Source organism: Agrilus planipennis, unplaced genomic scaffold (assembly GCF_000699045.2).
Source record: "Agrilus planipennis isolate EAB-ADULT unplaced genomic scaffold, Apla_2.0 scaffold296, whole genome shotgun sequence".
Taxonomy (NCBI): domain Eukaryota; kingdom Metazoa; phylum Arthropoda; class Insecta; order Coleoptera; family Buprestidae; genus Agrilus; species Agrilus planipennis.
Window position 1 is genome coordinate 264117 of NW_020439096.1, and position 21791 is coordinate 285907.

Below are 21791 nucleotides of genomic sequence, written 5' to 3' on the forward strand. Positions count from 1 at the left end.
AGTTTATAAAAAAAAAATTGAATATTAATATATTTTATAACACATGAATAATGACGAATAGCGATAAAAAGGAAATAATAAACAAATTAAATATTTAGTGTAAAAAAAATTACTTACAGCAGCATCAACATTAGCTGGTGATTCATCGTTTGGGTCAGCCAGCATTGATATAACCGAAATTAAAATAGTTTCTACAGTATGGACAGGCAACCACCGTTCTGATGCTTTCTCATATCCGAATTTATCATCCCCAGGTTCATGTAAAATTGATATACAAACATCCCCATTTTTATCAACTAAAAAAGAACATAAGTAAATAAATATTTACTGATTAAGCTACATGTAAATATTTTTCTAGTTTAACTAAGCTTTCACTTAGAATGTATTCCATTTCTAACTGTAATTTAATGAAAGGAAAACAAGCAAACAATTTGCAAATATAATATAGGCACGGCATACCCAGGTGAATATTGTACAAACATTATGCAACACACATTACGGGAAATTTCTTTACTCTCATGTTTGAGTTATTTGTTTATTATTGTTTTTTCTTAGGAATGTGGTTATAGTTTTACTTATAATAAAATCAAAGTTTGTTAGTTTATTGGCTAGGAATTTTTATCACCACTGATGCAGAAACAGAAATTGAAAATTAAAGATTAAAACACTCATTATCAAAATTCTTTTTAAGCATTTATTTTTTTTTTCATGTTTATAAAATATTATCAAATAAACTTATAAATATAATTTTAAGTGTATTTACTACACTGGCTTAATATTGTTAATATATCCTATTGTTTAAAATTAATAACCAGTAAAAATAGAACAGAAAAAACTATTTTACTTGACTTAGGACTCTCGAAAAAAATGAATTGTAATTTTATAAAACTAACTGTTGCATACTTACGGACTGTTAATCAAAATTAATCTAAAATATTTTCTATCTTGAATCAGTGTTCGCATTTCCCTAAAACTAGAGCACCCCACACGTCTAACTATGAACAAACAGTAATCTATCCTATAAACTGTCCTTATTTTAATACTACTTTTCGTATTTTCAATATATTTCTTCTAGAAATCACAAAACCAACCTTTTGTAATAAATTTATTTAAATAAGTAAACCTACAGAAACCATACGTCATAAAAAAGGAAAAAAATTAAAAAGCAATACACTATACACTTAAATTAAAAAATTGTGTTTCTTGTAATCAATTGGAAAAAAGAGTGTGTACACAATAAATGTCACACCATATACAATTTATCACTATTACAAATATTGGGGACACAGTACATTTTTCAATAATCATTCAATTCGATTCGATTAATTCAAATTCATTTATTTACCTAAGAAGAGGAAGTTAAAAAACAACTAATAAAAAAGGAGAACAATTTTTACAAGATTACAATACAATGTTAAAAACCGCACTAAAACAATAATATTTTATTATTCGTTAAGTAATTACAAACAAAATCGGCCGATGTACAATATATTTTTTTTGAATCGTCTTAATATTAATAAATTTGTTTAAAGCAAAATCACACAGTAGATGCGCCTCGGTTTTAATAAAAAAAATATATGAACATATGTTTTTTGCGCCGTTTCGAGATCTCATGCAGATGAGGGGACTGGGGGAGGAACGAGGAATTGGGAAAGGCATGGTCGGAGACTGAGGCAGGCTAGGTTCGTATCTTCTACGCTTCCCAAAAGGAAGCGAGAAGGTCTCAAAAATTATACATAAAATCTACTCGTTTGAACAAAGTGAATTAATTAAAAGAAAATGAAAACTGCGGATTTCACGAAACCGTTACTGATGTTACCACAAAATTTCATAATGTTTATTTTTAAAGGCTATACTAACACTCTTCTTGCGACTTCCGCACACAACGAGCAACTTTCCTTTTAAATTCAGAATAATGCTCTCGCCATTCTTTCTGCAATATAAATTCAAATTGGCTTTAAAAATGTGCAACGAATTTCATGTTGAATGAAAGATTAAAAGATTACGCATCAAAGAGTGCATTTATTTTCGATTGATTTGGTATTATTTACTTATATTTTGATATTTGACTTTTAAATTACCGATTTAATCGTCTATCACTCTCTGTAAGAGCATTTCTTTTATATTTCATCCAAGAAAGGTTTAATACACTATTAAAAAAGGGAATACAAACAGTAATTACAGTAAATAATTTTGTTAAATAGTGGAAAGCGGTTTTGGAAATATGAGAATTGTAATACAAGCAAAAAATTAAATTAAAACATTCCCGTAAATGGATGTACAAAATGAAATTAATTAATTAGCGTAAAGAAAAGTTTGTTGTATCTTATTAACTGTGTTACTTGCATGACATCAAATTAAAGTAAATACATTTTGGACTGAATTCATATTTGAATGCTTGTTGTTGCACAAAAATATTTTAATCAAAAACAAATAATAATTAAGAGTAAAACAATTAGTTGTAATATTAAACAGTATTGATGGATTCTACCTTGACAATTTCAAAAGGTACTGAATAAATGGAGGCTTACTGAAGACAATAGATAAATATTGTTACCAGATTTTCATGAAAAACTAAAAAGATGAGAATTTAGGTATTCTGTATTTTTGTTGGATTAACAACTCTAATTTCATTAAAAGAATTCTTCAAATAAATGTAAAAACAGGTAGCTTGAAAAGTTAACTTAACTATTCCAATCAAAAAAACTCATGGTTTTATTAAAAATCAGAAGTTAAAACAATTTCGTCTTTTTTTTTGTAAATTAAAAAGCTTAACTTTGTACCTTTATCATTTGTTTAATTTCATACACAGATAAGATAACAAGAAAAAACGATATCTCCTTTCTCTTCAAAAGTTTATAAAAAAAAAATTGAATATTAATATATTTTATAACACATGAATAATGACGAATAGCGATAAAAAGGAAATAATAAACAAATTAAATATTTAGTGTAAAAAAAATTACTTACAGCAGCATCAACATTAGCTGGTGATTCATCGTTTGGGTCAGCCAGCATTGATATAACTGAAATTAAAATAGTTTCTACAGTATGGACAGGCAACCACCGTTCTGATGCTTTCTCATATCCGAATTTATCATCCCCAGGTTCATGTAAAATTGATATACAAACATCCCCATTTTTATCAACTAAAAAAGAACATAAGTAAATAAATATTTACTGATTAAGCTACATGTAAATATTTTTCTAGTTTAACTAAGCTTTCACTTAGAATGTATTCCATTTCTAACTGTAATTTAATGAAAGGAAAACAAGCAAACAATTTGCAAATATAATATCATTAAATGACAACCGTAATGGAAAAGAGTACTTACTGTTGGGATGCCAAATTTCTGTTATAAATTTCATTTTTGGTGGTTTTAGTGGGTATTCCTTGGGAAAATATAAATGACATTTGAAGAACCCACCTTCACTACAATAAATAAAGAAAAGTCATTAAGCAAAGTCACCTGGTATTGTATTACTACCTCAAAAGTGACTTACTATAATGTGTCTGGAGGACCAATTATTAATACTTCCCATCTATAAATATCATTATCATCTATAAGGCCTGCGGAAAATCCCTCTACAGGGTTTTTATTAAGTTCTAAAACATAATAGATTAATTAATGTGGAATAAATAAAACAATACCATAAATAAAAGTGAGGTTAAGTACAACTGACATAAAGGTACTAAAAAAAATTTCGATAAATATGTAATACAAAAATGAAAAAGGGCAGTATAATTCGTAAATGTAAATATTATCTCGTTTTCACAGTAACATAAACAAAGTCGTGACATCTTAGCATGCCCTACAAATTCTAACCTTCAAACCGCCCTAATGTCAAAAATGTGATACTGTAGTAATTTGATAATTGTGTAAATTTTCACAAAGAAAATAAAAATATTTAAGCAAGCCAAAAGAAAACCAGTTACGTAAATAAAGAAAGGATTTCGTAACTCGAACCTAAACGCTTTAATAAGCAAAATTAACACTCAAAATCAAATATAAAAAAAGGATTATTGATTTTTCGAACGTAAGATGAAATTAAACGGGTTGCTTACGATTAATTGACATATAACAAATAATGTGAATTATAAAAACTATCTGAAAGGTCGAGTATCAGATAAAATAAAACCCAATTTGCAAGTATAACTGTGCTAATATATTAATCACATTTTTTAAAAACAAAGGCAACTGTCACGAGACTAATTTTGTAGACGAAATTGACTCACCTGCAAGTTGTTTTCTTAATAAAAGTGCAGACTGTGGTTCTGACATTTAATTGCGATTTTAATTTTGATCAAAATCTAGAAAATAAACACTTTTCGACAGAAAATGGCTGAAGTTGTCGTACCCACAGACCGCATGAAACTTCGTCAAACATATGTTATTTCCGGAGAGGTTTGTATCTCGGCTGACACGAGTTCTGTATGGTAGATTCGTTGAAGCTTTATCTTCCTTTCACTAGAATTCGCACTGTCCTTAGAGGGAAATTTAAATTATTTCTGCATTCCAACCAAGACCGATACAGGTGTTGCGAGTTTTAAAGAAAAACTAATAATTTTGAGGTAAATGTCGAATATGAAAAGTACACTCTTAGATCAGGAATATAAACTTTTTAATAGAAGAGTTTTTATCATTTGAAGTTTTACTTATAACTAAGTTATAATAACTTGTTTCCAGAATAACAATTAAAATTAATTAAGTTAGGTAAAAAGTACCCCAAATATTAGCAATTGTTGGAATTATATAAAATATGAGATAAAAAGCAAAATTTATAAAACAAAAGCATATTAACCCAATCAGTGCACACAAAAATGGTTCAAAGAATTGACGATTTTCAAATGTTCAGATAAATTCAAAATTATGTTTTACATCTCCATATTCCACATAATGATATAATTTAATCACAATTTACAGTATATTATTATAATAATATTATGCAACTATGATTGTTTCAATAATTTGAAACAATGCTCTTTGTAATATCGAGTTTATCAAATTTAAATCTCACACAAAATTTTAGAAACCAAAAGGATTATTAACAAAAGACCCATTTTATTTTTTATTGAGCTAGTTTAAAATCTTCAAACACTTTAGATTTCAGGTATACTGAATATAATAATGAATTAACAATTTCAAATGTTATCGAGATGCTTAATACTGCCTGCATGTTCGCACCAATTAAATGGTAATTTTTGTTAAAGTTACTTAAATGATGATTTCCTAACAGAGGTAAATACGATAAATATGGCAAATACGATATATAAACATGGCTATTTAGTTTAGGTAAATCTTTATTTTTGTCTTTTATATTACAAATATTTTACACTTAAGTTCACAGCTAACGTAAGTTAATGTTCATTCCTGATTCAGGCATGGAATTGCTCAGTAAACAGTCAACATATACGCAATTACAGTTTACTTTTTACATTATTTGAATCGTCGAATTCATACGATTTATAACTGGTTAGGTAGTGGGTAATGCTTACAGGAAAGAAGTTCAAAAAGTGACTTACACTATGTTACGGTCCTGTACAAATTTTCCTCAAAATTGTATGTATCCAAAAAAGTTTATTCTTTTTTCTTTGAACTAGCACCTGTGTATTAATCAATTAATTTATTTATATTTTACCTATTTGTTAATATTTCGATGATCGGTTTGTAAAAAGTTGAAAAAAGAAACGATAAAGTACCTAAATAAATGCTAAACATAATTAGTTCTTTTGGCTAACGTAGTAGGTAGCTACTGTCTTCCTTTGTGCAGCTCTAGATTAAAGTTAGCACCGGTTGAGTAGTTGATAAGTTACTGTTTAATTACATTTCCGTATTATCTTCGTTATCTTCAATTTCGGGTTCTTCTGGAAGTGTGTAGACGCCAGTAATGACCGGTCCCTCGAGCACTTCAGGTATTTTACTTCCCACAGTTGACAATTCGTGGCTACTTTCTATAACAGATGTGGGCGTTCCCGTGCTCAGTAAAGTCTCTTCAGTCATATTTCTTTGATAAAAGTTAGACTTGGTTTGACTGAATTGTCATGATGGCAAGTTATACGGGTCTGAGGAACTTAATTCTTCTGGAAAACTGGTCGATCTTGCTTTTGGCGAGTTCTTGGTCTGGTGTTTGAGCCTGTGAATGATTTCGTCGTGGACGACGTTAAAACACATTGCCGTTAAAGCCATTCCGGACATTATGTACAACGAACAGAACCACAAGGTTTGTTCGGAGTCGTAGTAGGGATAAGTTCGAGACCCTGGGACCATGTCACCGAAGCCTATGGTGGTCAGTGACATGAAGCAGAAGTAAAACCCATCTAGAAGATTCCAGTTTTCCAATTTGTATAAAACAAAAGTGCCTACACAGATATATATAAACATCATAGCTAAACAAAGTAACACTGGAGCTAGAATACTAAGACCGTGCATGGAAGTTTTTGACTCATTATCTATGCTGCTTGACGTCTCCGGATCCTTCAGGGGACCATCACGTAAAGGAGAATGAAGATTATTAGGGGTTGAGTCAAAACTTACGTTCGATCTGTAATTAATAAAAGTTTGTTTAAATATTACCAAGCAAAAGATTATAGAGGTAACATGAAAAGAAAAAGAACGTTATAACTTCTTGGTGAGAAATCTATAGTGTTTATTAAACGTGGGCCGCGATTCCGATCCTATTAGATCTCATTAGCACGCTATAGGCAGTTTCGGTAAATCGTTAACTAATTCAAATGGAGATACGCAAAATGGTTTTTAAAAGTATTTAAATACAAAATGCAAATACTTTTTTGATTTGTTATTTCAAATGTAAAATAAAAAATAGATTTCCCTTTTGCATTTTAGATGCTAAATACTTTTTTTCAAATAAATGCTTTTTTCTAGAACCTATTTAATTTTCTATATTTACTTAAGTATAAAATTTTAAGAAAACCTTGCAGGCATTTTCTAATTTTTGAAATATTGGAGTTTTTCTAGACTAATAATGGTGATTGGGGTAAGATTGACAATGATTCATATTTTTCTGCTCGAAGAGATTGAGATATAGTTTTTCTATCTTTATGTTATTGTTTCTTCATTTCAGCAACAAATAATTCTTCTATATGCTTCCTTTTTTGCCTTTGTCACCCGTTTAAATTGTAAAAAATACACTGATGTCAAAATAGTTTGTTTACTGTGAAGATCAGAACCAAAGTAGGGTTGCAAATAATTACATTGATGTAAAATCAACATCAATAAGTTTATATCAACATATTTACAACCGCATTTTATTTCCGATCTCTTACACATTATAATAAGAGAAACAAATGGAATCCATATAGTTTCTTTAGCTTTGGGTTCATCTAATAAGTGAAGTTTTTCGAATCGTTTTCTAAGAAATTTGGATTATGGGCATTTATTAGCACATCACAATATCTTGCAATTATCAGTTTTACACAGGTGTCGTATATCAATTCGATATTGTTTTGCGGGCTGTTTTGTCGTAATTCATTGAATTTCGTACTAACTTCCCAAAAGTACGATAAGTGGTGATTTGGCAGGTGCTGATATCAATTTGGAACTTCAAAATTCCATGGACCATGATATTGAACCCGGAAAACAATATCGATCCAATATTTTAAATTATCTATTTTCAAGGAATTTAGAGTTTTTTGGGTTCTCTCCAGTTAAAGAATTAGAAGGTATTCACGGAATGTCTCTTTGTTCCCTTTTTAAGCTTCTCATCTTCAATGGCCAATGTAAGCAACATTCATGTATTTTGCATTTTATAAATAGAAAATACATTTGGAAAAGTATGAAATATAAAAATAATTTAAAAATAAAGCACAAAATGCTTTTCTCAAAAGAGTATTTAAATGCAAGATAAAAATACGTATCTTTTATTTTGTATTGGCATTTTAAATATTTAAATAAGTATTTCAAATAAATGACATCTCTGAATTCAAAGAAGTACTTTAAAGGTTGTTGTAACATCTAGTTTTGTTTTTAGCAGCAGATAATGATAAGTAGATGGTGATATAGATACAGCTATAAGTAGAAATTAATTTTAATGTAGTCCACGCTATCAAAGCATCAAAAGGAAGCGTGATTCAAGTGAGGACCCAATTTACGGGAGATTATCAAAGTAACGTAAAATAAAAACGAAGAAGACGTAATTAGTAGATATTCAGCAATTTATTTTGTCAGAGGTACTATTTTTTGGATTTTACGAGATCATTTTCAACAGTTTACTGTTACGAAATGTCAACGTTATTCAAAATTCATAAGCTGTGCTGATCATATTTGGTTCAACAAACATTCGTCATTGCCACACCAAACGACATAAATAAATATTAAAGAAGCTTGTACAAAGAAAATTTGGGTTCAACTTAAAAAAAATTTTTGGGTGTTTCATTCCATTCCATCCATCCATCCATTGCTGGTGGGCGGGCAGTCCCTCCGGACTATGCCGGAAGATAGAGCGGAAGACTCTCTTCAACATCCTTTCAGGAATCGAGGGAATGGGTGGGTGGCGGTTCGGGTGAGAAAGATGAGACGGACGAAATGAGTTCAGAAGAGAATGAAAGATTATCTGTGGAATACTACTGTCCCAGCATTTGCCAAAATGATCCAAGGAAATCACAGAAAAACTTGGATCAAGCCAGATGGACCCGGAATCGAACCGGTGCCCCATCCCCATTGCCAAGCAATGGTCTAAACCTGTGGGTTATGCCGCTCAGTGGAATTCAACTTAATTCCTGACCTGGGAGAATTTCTAAAATTCTTGCATTCCGAACCAACGTTGACCCACAACATATCGAATTGAAAATTTTTTAATGTACGGTCATTCCGAAAACTGCCATTATGTGCAGGGCTGTCGAGAAGGCCAGGGCGAAAAGGGGGATTCCGTCAGGGCCCGCGTTTTTTTGAGTAGAATTGAAAATCCAGAACTTTAAAAAAAATCTAATTCTCTTTCTCCTTGTCTCCAGTAAAGAAAAAGCTTGCATGCAAATAATTGAATTGTGATCTTTCAAATGTTAAGTAGATATATGGACTTGCTACTTTGTAGCCGCGGACCCAAATTTTCTTTAGAAGCTGTCATTACGGGAGGCCAATAAATCATAGAACTGTGAACGATAAGAAGACTATGTTCCATCTTCACAATTTATGATAATGCATTTATTAAAACAGTTTGCAATTCTGAGAAATAAGTTAATGGGCAACTATAATTACGTAATATTACCTCCCTATTGTATATCTTTTTTATATGTTTTTGAATTTATTATTAGTCAACGATTGAAAATGATCTCATAAGATCAAAATCACTGTCCAATTGACAAAAAAAACATTTCATATTAATTAATCATGTTTCACCAATTCACCATTGAGAGGTTAAACTTAAGTTATGAAATAATTAGTGACAAATGACCAAATATGCATTGATCAACTGCAGTTATAGAAAACTTTTCTAATGTGTAGAAATGCCCACCGATTAAGAAATCCTTAGATAGAAGTAATGAGATAATATCTAGTTCCTTTCATCAAAGCAAAGTAGAGATGGCAGCAAATAGATCCACATATTTTGGTTTCGTTCATTACTTTTTTATTTTTATTATTTAATTGCAAACCATTTCTTAATTAGTATATCTATTCTGGCAGGCACAAGCAAGAAGTGAAAATAAAATTGCCAAGGAAATAAAAGTGGACCAAAATCAAAATAAACTGCTAGAGAACTCTTTATCAAGTACATAGGCCATCTTTCATATTAACAGTTTACCTGACGTAGAATGGTTCTTGCAACGCGAGTTGTTGTTGCAGTTCCATCTGTTGTCGTTTGCGACGAAGCCTCCGCTCTTTCTCCGCCATACGTTTTTCATCGTAACAACAATATCCACAATTTGAACACAAACAACAGCAAAGGGCGCGGGAAAATACCCCACGAGCTACTTTACTAAGTATCGACCCTATACTAGACAGATATAGTAAGGTTAATGGGATACCAAAGATGGCGTAACCCATTGTCACGGCTTTTCCGAGAGAGGTACGGGGTGTAATGTTTCCATATCCTGTAAATAAAATTCAGTATTATATGATACATATTTATACTTGTTGTAGTTATATAATTATATGTAACATATGTACAACTGACATAAAGGTACTAAAAAAAATTTCGATAAATATGTAATACAAAAATGAAAAAGGGCAGTATAATTCGTAAATGTAAATATTATCTCGTTTTCACAGTAACATAAACAAAGTCGTGACATCTTAGCATGCCCTACAAATTCTAACCTTCAAACCGCCCTAATGTCAAAAATGTGATACTGTAGTAATTTGATAATTGTGTAAATTTTCACAAAGAAAATAAAAATATTTNGGTGTGTAGAGCGTTAAGTTAATTCACTTGTTATTATTTTTGGTTAAATATGCTTTTAAATAAAGCATATTCTTAAATTTTAACGAGGCAGTTTAAATAATTTTGAAAATGGTACTGTACACTTTTGTCTAGTTCTCGCTCGATGATCGGTGGGGAAATGAGCTCCGCGGACAAATATGATTGAATTTGGAATTATTCTACGGTGCATCCTATTAAAGGGAAGAGGCATATCTCTAACTTCTTGAAACGAACAGTACCTGGTATTGAGGTTTGTACAAATGTCACCCGCTACTCTGAAAACTATCTTAAACTAACCAAAACTTCAAAATCTTTTGAACAAAATGTAACCCCCTTTATTAGCCTACATTGCAGTTATTAGATTTATGCTACTTTACAGTAGTCAGGGATAACGCGTGGGTTGGAACAAATTAATTTAAAATTAAGGGATTTAATTTTTTGGAAGAACACTTGGATACGTCTATTGCTACAGGGTGGTCCAAAAATAAGCAACTACCACGGATTTAATGTTTCATGTACCAGCTAACTAACTATAGTCAGCAGTTATCCATAAATTTAAGAATTATTTCTTTCATTTGAGGAGGTGAGTAGATTGGAACAAACACAGTTAAGATTGAGGGGTTTGTTTTTTCGAAATTTATTAAACAATACCACAACAAATTATTTAATTAAACGTTCAAATTGCTGACCATTAAATTCCTGACAATAAGCAAGTCGATCTTGAAAGTCTTGTACACTCTAGTTAAGGTTTTGGTTGGGTTTGTTGTAATTCAGTTCTGTTCTGTTCTTCAATTATTCAATATTTTCAGGTTTATTTAAGTAACTTGGATTTAGATAACCACATGGATAGAAATCAATCAGGTCTGAAGACCTAGCTCGTCATTCCACAATGTCTTTCCTTCCGATCCATCTGTTTGGGTAAATATGGTTAAGGTAATCTGGTACTACCTATTTGGGAATAGTGTGGGGGTGCTCCATCCCATTGGAACCATACCATACCATACTGCTGGTATATTTGGGTTGTCGGCATTTGGGTAAAGCAAGTTAATCTGGGTATTATGTAATTTTGTAGTTGATCTAAGTTAAAAGTCGATGCAGAATTCAAAAATGTATATAAAATAGGTGCTACCATTTGAAAAAAATTTATTCGATGATAGTCGCTTATTTTTAGGGCACTTTGTATACATGAATTTACCATGAAAAAATCGGTAGTCAAATCGACATAGCCAAGTGTTTTCCTAAATAAAAAAAAACCCTGCATTTTAAATGAATTTGTTCTAATCCACACGTCCTCAGTGAAGGCTGAAGGTATTTGTATTTTTTAAAAGTCTGCCCTTTAATAATTGCTTGTAATGGAATATCCTTATGTTCGTTTATCAACTCACCACTACGGTATAGCCTTTGAGGCGCACAAAAAGGATAAAACCTTTCTAAAATTAATTATGTTAATGCGAAAAGAAGGTCACGTTTGGTACTAGTGGCGTTCGGGGCTGTCGGATTTGCCGATAAAAAATTTAAATAGGGGCTAATTAATAGAATCATTTTCTTTGATAAACACCTATTGAATTTTAAAGCTTAGCAAGTTTTAATAAAGTATTTATTTCAACACAAAGTTTTTTACACGTATACACAATACTAATCAAACTAAACTTTCTTCATATAGGACAATTACTATTATTAAATATAACTTAAAAACTAATATGTTTCTTTTTTTTTATTAACAATCGAAGGTCATTTGTAAATAGATATATTTAATCTGCAACGTTTGTTTCCTTTCGAATTCGTCATGAAAGTTGGAAATTTTTCGACTACAGTAAAAGTTCCTTATTGACGGTTTCTTTATTCGCGTTTTCATTATTCGCGGGTGAAAAAATTACAACCCAGTTCCTGCACTCGCGGCTAAAAATTTCATTATTCGCGGATGAAAAGGATTCGGTGTCATTTATTAAGGAGATTGAACGCAATAGACCGCTCGTGCCTACTATGAATTTTTCCGAAAATATGAGTTTCTATTCTAATAGATAAATATCTGATTTTTTGTATGGTAACAGACAAAGGTTCACACTAACTCGTCACATTTTTAGTTTTCAATAATATGGTCATTTAAAGCTTTCACAAGTGCTTAAAGTTGATGCTTCATGCAGGACACGTATTTTCAATAGAAATTAAGGAAATTAAACAATGGTCTTCGACAGGCTTTAGAACAAAACTTTATCGATCTTCCTACAAAATTTCAAACCACTGTTCCAAACATTAAACTCATGATATCTAAAACCAATAAGCATGTTTTTACTCTACGGCGCGTGTACTACTACCGAGTCCCCTCAATGTATCGGCATCTTTTGAGTATGTACTGTTGATACGTGCCGAGGCAGCTTTTATAAAAGATGTAACCGAGTATACAGAAAAGGATTCAGTGTTATTTTTCAACGTATCGGCATCAGTTAAATACTGTTGGCTCGTGCTGAGGCGATTTTTATAAAAGATGTAACCGAGTGGACTAATTCAAAATTCAAAACAAGAAAAAATCACTAAATTGTTTAAACCCTTATTCAAAGGTGATTATAACAATTAATTTTAATTGCGAATTTCTCAATAAATTGATTTTATTCTGATACATATTGGTTTTATTTTGGAACTTGAAAGTATCCCCTATGATTTCATACTAATTACCATTCCATATCGACGGTTTCTGTATTCGCGGCATATTTATGCAACGTATACCCCGCGAATGAAGAACTTTTACTGTATTTGTATATCAACGATACAGTAACTACCAGGACTACTAAAAAACTATCCCTTCTCCTATACATTACTATCATCCACCCATTGCTCTCCAATACTCTTCCGTTTTATTTTTTTACATATACTTTTTAAATGGATCATATCATATCACTACACTCATCCCAATCGTTACCTTTGTTACAATTTCCGAATATATATATCAAAGTTTCCTTTCCCAATTCACATATTCTACATAATCTTTCAACCTCAACTTAGATCCTCTATTTTCATTTCCCATTCTAAACCTTGTTATCACATCCATCTCTTCTATTCCTTTCAAATACCCTGGCATATAATCTTCCTGCCAATGCTCCCTCATCCGATTCTTTATGCAATCTACGTATCTTGATTTACCAACATTCCTCAACATCTCCTACCACTTCACTACACCTAACTTTCACCATCCCCCCCCCCCACACACACACACACCCATTCTTCTCTATTTATTTAACTGCTCATGACACTTTCAATTTCCTTAAGCTTCCTGTCCTTTCTCCTCATATATATTTTTTGTACCTATTCCTAATATTCCCCTTCTTCTAATTTCCCTTTTTATATCACCTTCTTTTAGTACCAAGTTTTAGTAATTAATAAATATAAAACATGCCTAGTTATAAATTCAATATCAAAGAACATAACTCCAGTATATCTTGGGTACCCGTTTAGATCTCAACTCAATTTCGAACGCCGTTTGTACCAAAGTTGGTCCCTTTTCCACATTTATGCATTTGCTGAGATTGCAATAACACTGCTGCTAGGTTTCTTGATTTAATTGTCATATTTTACTCATCATCATCATCATAAAGTCATCAGTCCTAAGACTGGTTGGACACGTACTTCCACTCTTTCCTATCCTGAGCTAAACTTCGCATTTCCCTAAAACTAGAACAGCCCACATCCNAAGTCTACGATAATCCATTAATTGGCGATGGTATTGGGTTTTATAACACTTTTATGTTTATATAAATTTTACGGTTACTTTTAAATAGATTGGATATTACAAAACTGTTCCCAATTGTATTTAGATGCAGTGCTATCGTTCAAACAATGCCGATAATTTCGATAACAATAGTCAGTTGTGCCATAATATTGGTAAGTTAGAGAAGAGAATCGATTTATTTAAAATTTAGAGAAATTGAAATTCATCACATTACTTCAAAAACAAAAACTACAAAAAATGATTAAAGACAATAGGTAAGTTGTGTTTCGGGAGTCCAAAAGAAAATCTAAACTGAAGACAATGGGTGATATGTATAAACTTGAGTGACTGTCTACTCTTATTGTGACGATCAAGTCGTTCCTTGAGTACCCACCTATTTTATATACATACACCTCAATGTTACATAGCAGTAGCATTTGGAGTAGCTACTTCTGAGTGTAAACTTAAGGTTATGATGCATTTAAAGGATTAATTATGCTGTTGCTATTGTCAGGTTTGAAACTGTTTATTGAATAATAAATAATTTCACTGAACAACGAGATTTGAAAATTCTTTTGGTATCAACTCATGCTCATATGAAACCTAATTTGAGTATATGGCTACTTTTAATTCCGCCAAGGCATTCCTGGAAACAGAGCTGGTTTCATAGAAGTGACTTCTTTTTATTAAAGGCGACACGACCCTGCGCTATCCTCTGCTTTATATCCCTACTACTCTTTCCATCCTCACTTATCTGACTTCCTAGGTATCTAAAATCAGCCACTTCTTCTAATTTTTCGTCTTCTATCTTTATCAATTCGTTGATATAACATTTATTATAAAGCTCAATATGTTTTCTTGACACACATTTTCTTTGTATCTACCCACATAAAAATTGTTTTCGTTTGAGTGGGACACAAATTAATTTTGAGGAATAAACTATAGAGCGAGTACTTAAAATTAAAGCCATTTCCATTATTAGTTTTCCTTATACTTATTTTAATGGTTAATAGTCCGTGTAATTATTGTTTGGTAGCTATAAGGAATAATTGTGTATTAATAGAAGTCTACGATAATCCATTAATTGGCGATGGTATTGGGTTTTATAACACTTTTATGTTTATATAAATTTTACGGTTACTTTTAAATAGATTGGATATTACAAAACTGTTCCCAATTGTATTTAGATGCAGTGCTATCGTTCAAACAATGCCGATAATTTCGATAACAATAGTCAGTTGTGCCATAATATTGGTAAGTTAGAGAAGAGAATCGATTTATTTAAAATTTAGAGAAATTGAAATTCATCACATTACTTCAAAAACAAAAACTACAAAAAATGATTAAAGACAATAGGTAAGTTGTGTTTCGGGAGTCCAAAAGAAAATCTAAACTGAAGACAATGGGTGATATGTATAAACTTGAGTGACTGTCTACTCTTATTGTGACGATCAAGTCGTTCCTTGAGTACCCACCTATTTTATATACATACACCTCAATGTTACATAGCAGTAGCATTTGGAGTAGCTACTTCTGAGTGTAAACTTAAGGTTATGATGCATTTAAAGGATTAATTATGCTGTTGCTATTGTCAGGTTTGAAACTGTTTATTGAATAATAAATAATTTCACTGAACAACGAGATTTGAAAATTCTTTTGGTATCAACTCATGCTCATATGAAACCTAATTTGAGTATATGGCTACTTTTAATTCCGCCAAGGCATTCCTGGAAACAGAGCTGGTTTCAATCGTGACTAACTATTAATAAAACATTTAGGCTAAATGTAAAAAGGTTGGTAGTTACATCGTGAATTGTGTTAAGGGGTGCTGTAATGGTTGTATGTTTAAATCAGTAGTTATGTTATCATTTCTTGTTCCTAATTTGGTATACATAAATACGGTGGGTGTAATACGAATCCAATGTGGTAGTGACAAATTAGAGACAATATTTAATCCCTTTTACAGTATAACCAATGAAGCTCGTGTCTATAATTTGGGGACAGTTGTTGCATGAAAAATGAGGATAATAAATGATACTGTACTATATATGCTTATATACAGAGTGCTTATTATCAAGGCGTTATTTCCTTGGATCTTCTAAGAATATTCTTTTTTGATGATTTTCTTTATTATTATTTTTTTTAATTATTGATGCATCTTACTATATTGGGTTTATCGAGTAAAAGAAGAAATATTTTAATGTTCAATTCAAAATATTGAAGACAAATACAACGTGGTTTCAGCAAGAAGCCAAATTACTTTAAACCGCTGGTTCAAAAAAAATTGTTTGACTTTGGCTGTAAACAAAAAATCTCATTGAGCCGAATTTCCATTTTCATTATTTGATTTTTTTACAGAGCTTTGAAATCAAAATTTTCCGTTTTTTGCTTTTTTTCAGCTAAACTATTAAAGTTAGACGAAAAAGTTAAATAGCAATTTTGTAGCTTATTTGATGTCCTACAAAAAAGATATATATATATATTTTTGTATCGTCAATACTTGAAAAGTTACAGGCGTGTAAAGTCATTATTTTTGTATTATTAACTTTTTGTAAGTAAAATATTGATGTTTGCACAAAAATCCAATATAAAATCATGAAAAAATGAGATTTTTTGTTCCAAATTTAGTGTACTATAAGATATAGCCATGGATTTTATAGAAAAAAAATTCTTCCTGGGTTGCAAGAATAAATACGGTAAAAAAATCATTTTTCTGTGTTTTTTAAACGGTAAAATTTCAGATTCGATGATGGACCTCTTAAAATTGAAATTATGAGCTCCGCTTCTAACAGGATATTTGTTTAGACATATTTTACGATATTTTGAGCGGAGAGCAAGAAAAAAAAATATCGAGTTTTTTTGGCACAGCCTAATATCCATATACAGATAAACTGTAGTAATTTCAAATGGATTAATTGAAGAAGAAATACGACATACTACAATTTTTGAAAACAGTTCCATTGATGCATAAGTGACAATCAAAATATATGCAAAAATTTTGCATAGTTACTTTTCCTTTCACAAAGCAGCCTTCGTATCCATGGGCGTACCCAGGAGGGGCAGGAGAGGGCAGTTGCCCCCCCCCCTGGAAATCTCGCAGAAAATGTATGAACTCGCCTAATCACTAGTCAAAGTATTAACGGGGCCTTATATGGTAACTTTTGAATAAACCGCGCGGTAGACACGGTGCAATTACCATAAAAAAAAAACCTTGAACTACCTATAAAGCCGATCTGACCTAAAAAACCCTGACTTGCCCCCCCCCCCTAGGACAGAAGCTGGGTACACCCATGTTTGTATCAATTAGTAGGTGAAATTTGTAAGGTTAGACTTTCAGCTTTTGTTGTTAGTTTTCGTCATGCCCATCACGGTATATACAAAGTAAAGTTTACTTCATTTTTGAATTGATCAAAAGTGTTAAAATATGCGAAATTTGAGGACGGGGGCTTATGCCCCCATCGCCTTCCCCCCCTTGACTACCTGCCTGTACCAACCATTAACTAATGTAATATAACAATCACAATGAACTTCGGGTAGTCGCTTTTGAAATCAGCACTGACCGCATTACCCATTAAGTTTTTATTTTTGATTACTTGTATACAGAAAAATGGTAACTATACCATTCGGACAACAATTACAGGGTCAGATTAATGCATTTTAATTAATTTTATAACTAGAATAACATGTCCGAATATGTACATTTTTTTATCAATTTTAGGTAGAAAATGTTCAGAGCTTTCCCTATGTGATTTCCAACAATGAAGCACTTTTACAGTCAAATCATCCACCATTACAAACAGTTGTGGTTTCCGACGATCAAGATTATGTACCAGATTTGTATTACCATAACTCACATGATTATGGGGATCCACGTTATTATGAGAATTCATACCATTATGATAATTCGTATGATTATGGTAATTCATATGGTTATGGTAATGCATATGATTATGAGAATTTATACCATTATGATAATTCGCATGATTATGATAATTCGCATGATTATGGTAATTCATATGGTTATATTAATGCATATGATTTCGGTTACGATCCTAATGAAAATGACGAAATTGGTTCATATAACCACCACAGCTATTATGATGACGACTCAGTTGTTCTAGTTAAACCCCAGATGAGATCAGCTCAAGAGAATAGTTTTTCAGACTCGAATTCGAATAATGAATCTCCTGTTTCAAGAGTAACATCGCTTTTAGAAAATCACTGTGTAACAGCCATAGAAGTTAGACGAAATATTGTTAAAAGTTTGACAGAATTTCTAACCAAAATAAATTTAACGGATGTAGATAATGCCTTTGTATCTGCGACTAATCAATTGTTAGACAATTTAACTAACAAGGAAATCTCTACAATATATTTTAATCATAACTTATACAAATTACGTAAATTAAAATACGAAGATCTTGGTTTGTCGCTTTTGAGTCAACTTGAAAAAGTTTCACCGCCTATCGCACAATTATCAATAAACGCATCTTCGAAACATCTTGTTGAAAATCCTGAACTATTAGAAATGTTCACGGCAACTGTTTACGGGAATCTATTTTTTGGTGTAGACGAAAAAGTTATTAGAGAACTTGACGACAATGACATTAATGCTGTTCTACAGGAAATTTCAAAAGATGACAATATTGACATACCGTCTAAGTACTTCAGTCCGTTCTGGTTCAAGGTTATTGAAGGTTTTCAAAACGAAAAAGTCAATCCAACTCCTCTACTCTTAGGATGTCTGATGATGGATTTTCCTCTGAATATAGAGCCAGATTTAATGGGTTTTAACTACGAGTATACTTATAAGGTGTTATCAAGCCTAAGTTACACGCAAAAAGATTCTTGTGAACAAAATACTAACACCCCGTCAAATACATTGAAAATCAACAGTATTGCGTTGACAATGCCAAATACCAGGTCAGAAAATGTGTATACCTATTACGACAATGACGTGCAAACTTTATACGATGATGTACCAGCAGTTGTAATAAGTGAAGATGATATTCCAATTAATAGGTACTATGAGTATGGAAGTCCCGTTTTAAAATCATTGTCATTAGAATATCAAAAACAGTCAACGGAAAATCCCGATTCGCTACTAAGACTACAAAATGGGGATGATATTAACGTCTTACCATTACATGATGACTTGGTCAACAGACGGTCTGAAGAAATAGAACTTTCATCAACGATTTATTCGCAACTCCATGACGCACAGAATGATGACAACAGACTAAAAACAACATTTGGGGGTGCTACCATTATTTCTAGTGTGTCCACGCCCAATTCGTATAAATCAACAACGTATCTTAATAAAGATAATGGCGACAATGACGGTGATTTAGAAGCTGAAGTAAGAATAAACCTTCCAGAAACGAAGATTGATGACGAACCTGTTGAGCCTTACAAAAATGTGAAGCTGGAAATGGATGACCATGATGATGATTTCGAAGTAGGCAATGATGATTTCGAGGAGGAGGAACCTTCTGAGCCTTATAAAAAGGTGGAGTTGAAAATGGATGACTTTGATGATGATTTCGAAGTAGGCGATAATGATTTCGAGGAGGAGGAACCTTTTGAGCCTTATGAAAAGGTGGAGTTGAAAATGGATGACTTTGATGATGATTTCGAAGTAGGCGATGATGATTTCGAGGAGGAGGAACCTTTTGAACCTTATAAAAAGGTGAAGTTGAGAATGGATGACTTTGATGATGATTTCGAAGTAGGCGAACCTGTTGACCCTTATAAAAAGGCGAAGCTGAAAATGGATGACTTTTATGATTTTGATGATTACGCAATAGACGAAATTTTTGAGCCTTATAAAAAGGTGAAGCTGAGAATGGATGACTTTGATGCTTACGAAGTAGACGAAGCTGTTGAGCCTTACAAAAAGGAGATGCTGAAAATAGATGACGATAAGTTCAAAGAAAAAATAGACGATTATAAAAATTTTGGCGAAGACGTGCCATTGAAGTCTTACATGAAAACGGAGCTGAATGAGAAGAGTACCAATAATGATGCAAGGGAATACGAAAACATATATAATAATGGAGGGGAAGAACTTCATGACATAAGGGACATTATCAAAAAATTATGTGAGCAACTAGTTGATGATGTAATTAATTCACCAGATATCAATTACGTGTCGCACGTAACTAAAACTATCTTAAAATATTTACCGAATAAGTTCCCAAAGAAATATACAAAAGAGTTGCAGGAATTTCTTCAAATGCTAACGTTTGCTAGCAAACAAAAGACATCGCAAGACATAATGACATATTTAAGCAATGCCGTTAAAGTTGTCAAAATCGACGTACCGATTTTGCAGATATCGGAAGGGCTTCACAAACTGATAGACTTTAATTCCTTGAGTACGCAACAGAAAGTACGATTTAAGAGCGTCTTAAACTATTTAATTTCCAATCCACATATTGCATTTAAGATAACGCAAGATATTGAGAAGAGTAACGAAAATGAATTCCTTTTCAGTTTGTTTAAGACATTACAAAAGGAAGCAAGCATTCCTGTGAAAGTTCGAAATGGCCTGAAGATGTTGTCAAAGTATATAAGGGTGGAACATATAAACAAATGTGACGATGAATATTCTTGATAATTAAATAGAAAATATGGAAATGAGTACGTTTTTAAAAATTTGTATAATTAATTTACAGTTTAATAAACGCTTTTTATTGATATGTGTATTGCTAGTTTTAAAGAAATAAACTTATTGTAACATTAGAGAACCACGAAAAATCAAGTAAAATCCAAGAAGAAAATTCGACAGTTATAGGCTATAGTCCTAATTGATGAATGCTGTGCATCGAATTTTAACCATGTCCTATACCTAAAGTCAGCAGTTATCCATAAATTTAACATTGTTTTGCTTCCAAGGATGGGTGTCAATAAGATAGGTATATTTTCCCCTGAAGAATTTTTGATTTTTATTCATGTATATATACTAAGGGTAATTATAATTAAGATAAAAGCCAAATAAAGTCAAATACTTTAATATGTATGTGACAAGGAACAATCGTTTTTTAAGGTAAGCAAGTTAACAAAACAAATTATATTATCGTAAATTAGTTATAACGATAGTAAGAATGATTAATCTGATTTTTCGCTATTATTATCAGACCACTGTGACATAGAGGCGTCGAAGCTGTAGTCACTGTAACTGACCATTTGAGATTTCTTTTCTTCCAAGTACCTGTTGTGTTTTAAATACCAGAGAACTACAGCTACATGTGCACAACAGCCCACGACTCGTGTATGTACTTTACACTGACAGTACCATCCACAAACTGGTGGTGAAAAACAATTGTTATATTGAATCCATGCATTACGTATATATTTATATTTTTGAAGATGAATGTCGCGATTGTAATTGAGCACGGATTATATCATTTATTTCCTTATAAACACACAGCTCATACAGCCCTAAATCATTAAACTGCTGTCACCACTTTGGTATACGTTCGCGCAACATATGAGCGCACTGGACCATCACTTTAATATTTATATATATTATTGTTTACCATATGCTACATCACATATGTAAAAGACAAAGTGTTGGAAGATTGCGCTGATGTATAACAAAAATGTAAAAGCTACTTGAAAAGATTCTTTAAAATACTCAATTTTAAACTAAAAATAAAAACGAAAAAAAATACGAAAGGTAAGAAATATTACCCAAAACGCACGGAGTATA

General features: G+C 31.8%; 3 protein-coding genes and 1 pseudogene across 4 annotated transcripts; 1 reads left to right on the forward strand and 3 right to left on the reverse strand.

Moving 5' to 3' along the window:
- Positions 1–24: 24 nt before the first annotated feature.
- On the reverse strand, positions 25–324 carry LOC112905316 (annotated as a pseudogene).
- A 767-nt stretch (positions 325–1091) lies between these two features.
- On the reverse strand, positions 1092–4581 carry LOC108741625 (ubiquitin-conjugating enzyme E2 G1-like). 2 transcript variants are annotated; one of them, XM_025977468.1, is made up of 5 exons: positions 4238–4581; positions 3505–3607; positions 3336–3433; positions 2971–3149; positions 1092–1933 (listed from the first exon to the last, which is right to left on the reverse strand). In XM_025977468.1, exons 1-5 carry the CDS (start codon positions 4281–4283, stop codon positions 1856–1858), a joined length of 504 nt encoding a protein of 167 aa, XP_025833253.1. In that variant the 5' UTR covers positions 4284–4581; the 3' UTR covers positions 1092–1855. The 2 variants fall into 2 exon arrangements, with proteins under 2 accessions (XP_025833253.1, XP_025833254.1); XM_025977469.1 differs by lacking the exon at positions 4238–4581 and having other exon boundaries at positions 3489–3581.
- Positions 4582–5300: 719 nt separating this feature from the next.
- LOC108741620 (potassium channel subfamily K member 18-like) lies at positions 5301–11404 on the reverse strand. Its single transcript, XM_018476473.1, has 3 exons — positions 11323–11404; positions 9757–10045; positions 5301–6543 (listed from the first exon to the last, which is right to left on the reverse strand). Exons 1-3 carry the CDS (start codon positions 11402–11404, stop codon positions 6042–6044), a joined length of 873 nt encoding a protein of 290 aa, XP_018331975.1. The 3' UTR covers positions 5301–6041.
- A 3631-nt stretch (positions 11405–15035) lies between these two features.
- Positions 15036–20776, forward strand: LOC108741624 (protein PFC0760c-like). The gene is made up of 2 exons (XM_018476479.1): positions 15036–15331; positions 17796–20776. Exons 1-2 carry the CDS (start codon positions 15287–15289, stop codon positions 20691–20693), a joined length of 2943 nt encoding a protein of 980 aa, XP_018331981.1. The 5' UTR covers positions 15036–15286; the 3' UTR covers positions 20694–20776.
- The last annotated feature ends 1015 nt before the right edge of the window (positions 20777–21791 follow it).